This window comes from Quercus lobata, chromosome 4 (genome assembly GCF_001633185.2).
Source record: "Quercus lobata isolate SW786 chromosome 4, ValleyOak3.0 Primary Assembly, whole genome shotgun sequence".
NCBI lineage: Eukaryota > Viridiplantae > Streptophyta > Magnoliopsida > Fagales > Fagaceae > Quercus > Quercus lobata.
The window spans coordinates 38,428,363-38,431,440 of record NC_044907.1 but is presented as its reverse complement, the minus strand read 5'-3'; the positions used below and the strand labels follow the sequence as shown (position 1 = coordinate 38,431,440).

The 3,078-nt window shown below is 43.1% G+C and overlaps 1 protein-coding gene across 1 annotated transcript; it reads right to left on the bottom strand.

The window, feature by feature from the left end:
• Positions 1 to 651, bottom strand: LOC115985156. The gene has a single exon (XM_031108121.1). The coding sequence runs from the start codon at positions 649 to 651 to the stop codon at positions 1 to 3; it is 651 nt and encodes a 216-aa protein (XP_030963981.1).
• Positions 652 to 3,078: the final 2,427 nt, after the last annotated feature.

The following is a 3,078-nucleotide window of genomic DNA, read 5'->3' as shown; positions in this document are numbered from 1 at the left end:
TTAATAGAACAAGGCTGAAGAATCAGCTATTACAAAAGGAGAAATGTTTGTTGGATAGGAATCCAACCAAACTGAAATAGGGAAACATAGTCTAGCTCTTTGAGCCAGAGCATGAGCAACGGAGTTGCCCTGCCTATAGACATGAGAGACCGAGCTACTCACAAAGGAGTTTACAATATAGAGAAAATCACGGATAAGATGACCACCTGGAGTGAAATCCCAGCCTCCCCATTGAAGGGCCTTCATTACCTGCTCTGAATCTCCTTCAAAAGTCACCTTATCAAGGCCCAGGTCTTCTGAAAAGAGAGCAGCCCTTCTAGCAGCCAGCAGCTCTAAAACTTCCACAGAAGGAGGTTTTTTAATCTTTTCTGCCAGCACAGCCTTAACCTCACCAACGGAGTTTCGCATAACCACCCCAATCCCCACTTCACCAGATTCATTAAACATCGCACCATCAAAATTAATTTTCCAACCGTCGTCTGCAGGTGGACTCCAAACTTTTGGAGCAGAGGCACGAAGCGTGGGAGAGCTTTTCTTAAGGGACTTAAAATCATGCACGTATTCACGTGCAAAACTAGCTATCTGATCCAGCGGCCTTGCACTCTCACCAACCCGAGTCTTATTCCTATGAAACCAAATCGACCATGCCATCGTAGCAAACAGAGGAATCAGCTCCGGTTTAGTGAAAACCAAAGCAACCAGCTCTTTGAAAGAGGAAAAGATCGAACCTGACCTGAAGATCCAGCCAAAGTCCTTCCTCTAGACCTCCTTGAGATCGTTACAACTCCAAAGAGAATGGAGTAGGTCCTCCTGAACACCTGCACAGCGGTTACAGCTCGCATCCAATAATATTTTACGTTTGACCAGATTATCTTTTGTCGCTAGAGAATTTGTACAAGCCCGCCAAAGGAAGTGTTTTATTTTTCCGGGAACCTGAATTTTCCAAAGTTTTTTCCAAAACATTCTATCTCCGGGATTTGCTTGGTTCGTGTTTTCCATAGAGTCCTGACCTTCACACAGCAAGCGAAACCCCAATTTAACTGAGTATTTACCGGATTTTTCATGGGGCCAAATGAGCACATCGGGTTGAGGAGTTGAGCATAAAGGGAGAGCTTTAATCCGAGTCGCATCCGGGGGATGAAAACAGTGATCAATCAACTGAACATTCCACCAACCTGAGACTTGATTTATCAGCTCTGAAACTCTAGCCGTCGGATGAAGCTCACCCGAGGAAGAAACCAGAACTCCCTCACCGATTGGAAGCCATTTATCCAGGAAATTTTTTACAAGATGCCCATTCCCCACTCTCCATCTAGCACCCTCTTCAATTAAGTGTCTAGATTTCAGGATGCTTTCCCAAGCATATGAACCCGAAGAAATAGAAGCTTCAAAAATGGATCCACGAGGAAAGTACTTCGCTTTGAAAACCTTATAGAAAAGGGAGTGCTCGTCGTGAATCAACCTCCATACTTGTTTTGCAAGCAAAGCCTCGTTAAACTTACATAAGTCTTTGAAACCCAACCCCCCCTCTTCTTTAGGGTTGCAAAGCACCTCCCACTTCTTCCAATGAATTTTCCGACGGACCCCCCATTGGCCCCACCAGAATTTTTGAATGAGTGCCTCAATATCTTGACAAAGACCAACCGGAAGCCGAAAGCAACTCATTGCAAAGGTAGGGATGGCTTGAACAACGGCCTTCAATAAAACCTCCTTTCCGACTTGAGATAACAATTTCTCCTTCCACCCCTGAAGTTTACCCCAAACCCGATCCTTTATATAGTTGAAGCTAGCTCTTTTGCGTCTCCCCACAAACGCCGGTAAACCCAAATATTTCTCATATTCCTTAATTTCTGGAACACCCAAGAGACTTTGAATTTGTAGCTTTGCCTCAACAGAAACATTACCACCGAAGAAAATAGTAGTCTTATTTGCATTTAATTTCTGACCTGAGGCATGCTCATACCTCCCAAGAATCTCAAAATTTTTTGATACATCTTCCACCCTAGCTCAACAAAAGAGGAGGCTATCGTCTGCAAACAAAAGATGAGAAATCTTTGGCCCCGATTTGCAAAGAGAGAAGCCCTCAAGAGACTTTGCTGCCACCTCCTGCTCAAGGAGACCATTTAAACCTTTCGAGCAGAGGAGGAAAAGGTAAGGGGAGAGAGGATCCCCTTGCCTAATACCTCTAGTCGGAATAATAGTATCCGTAGGCTCTCCGTTCACCAACACCGAGTAAGTTACTGATTGAACACATTCCATAATCCAACCAACCCACCTAGAATGAAAACCCAACCTCTCCATCACCTTTTTGAGGAACACCCACTCCAATCTATCATAAGCTTTACTAATGTCCAATTTCAGAGCTAAGTGACCAACTCTACCCCTTTTCATCCGCTTCATATGGTGGAGAGTTTCAAATGCCACCAAAATGTTATCAGAAATTGCCTTATCAGATTGAAAAGTGCTCTGGGATTCATAAATGATATGAGGAAGGACTTTTTTCAACCTGTTTGCTAACACCTTAGAAACCAGCTTGTATAAAATATTACAAAGAGCAATAGGTCGGAATTCAATAATAAACTCAGGATTTTTAACTTTTGGAATGAGAGAGATAAAAGTATGATTCAAACCTAGGATCAGACTACTAGAGTTAAGGCAAGACAGCACAGCATGGACTACATCATCTCCAATATCACACCAAAATTTCTGAAAAAAGATGGGAGGCATCCCATCTGGGCCGGGAGCCTTTAGCGGAGCCATTTGCTTCAAGGAATTTTCAATTTCCTCTCGAGAAAAAGGCTTTATCAAACAATTATTCATATCTTCAGTCACGGTTGGTTTAATGGGCAAAAACACTTCTTCCACTTCCGTCGGTCTAGAGGAAAGAAATAAATTTTTATAATAGTCCCTAACCATTTCCGAAAGGTCACCATCTCCAGAAACCAGCACACCCTCTTGATTACGAAGCTCCCTAATTCTGTTTCGACGAAACTGTTGTGAGGCTCTTGTGTGAAAGAATTTTGAATTTCGATCTCCGGAGATCATCCAATGCTCCTTACTACGTTGCTGCCACATTTT

What these genes read in the sequence shown, in the direction of transcription:
- LOC115985156 (XM_031108121.1), bottom strand. Translation starts at nt 651, where the DNA reads ATGGCATGGTCGATTTGGTTTCATAGGAATAAGACTCGGGTTGGTGAG.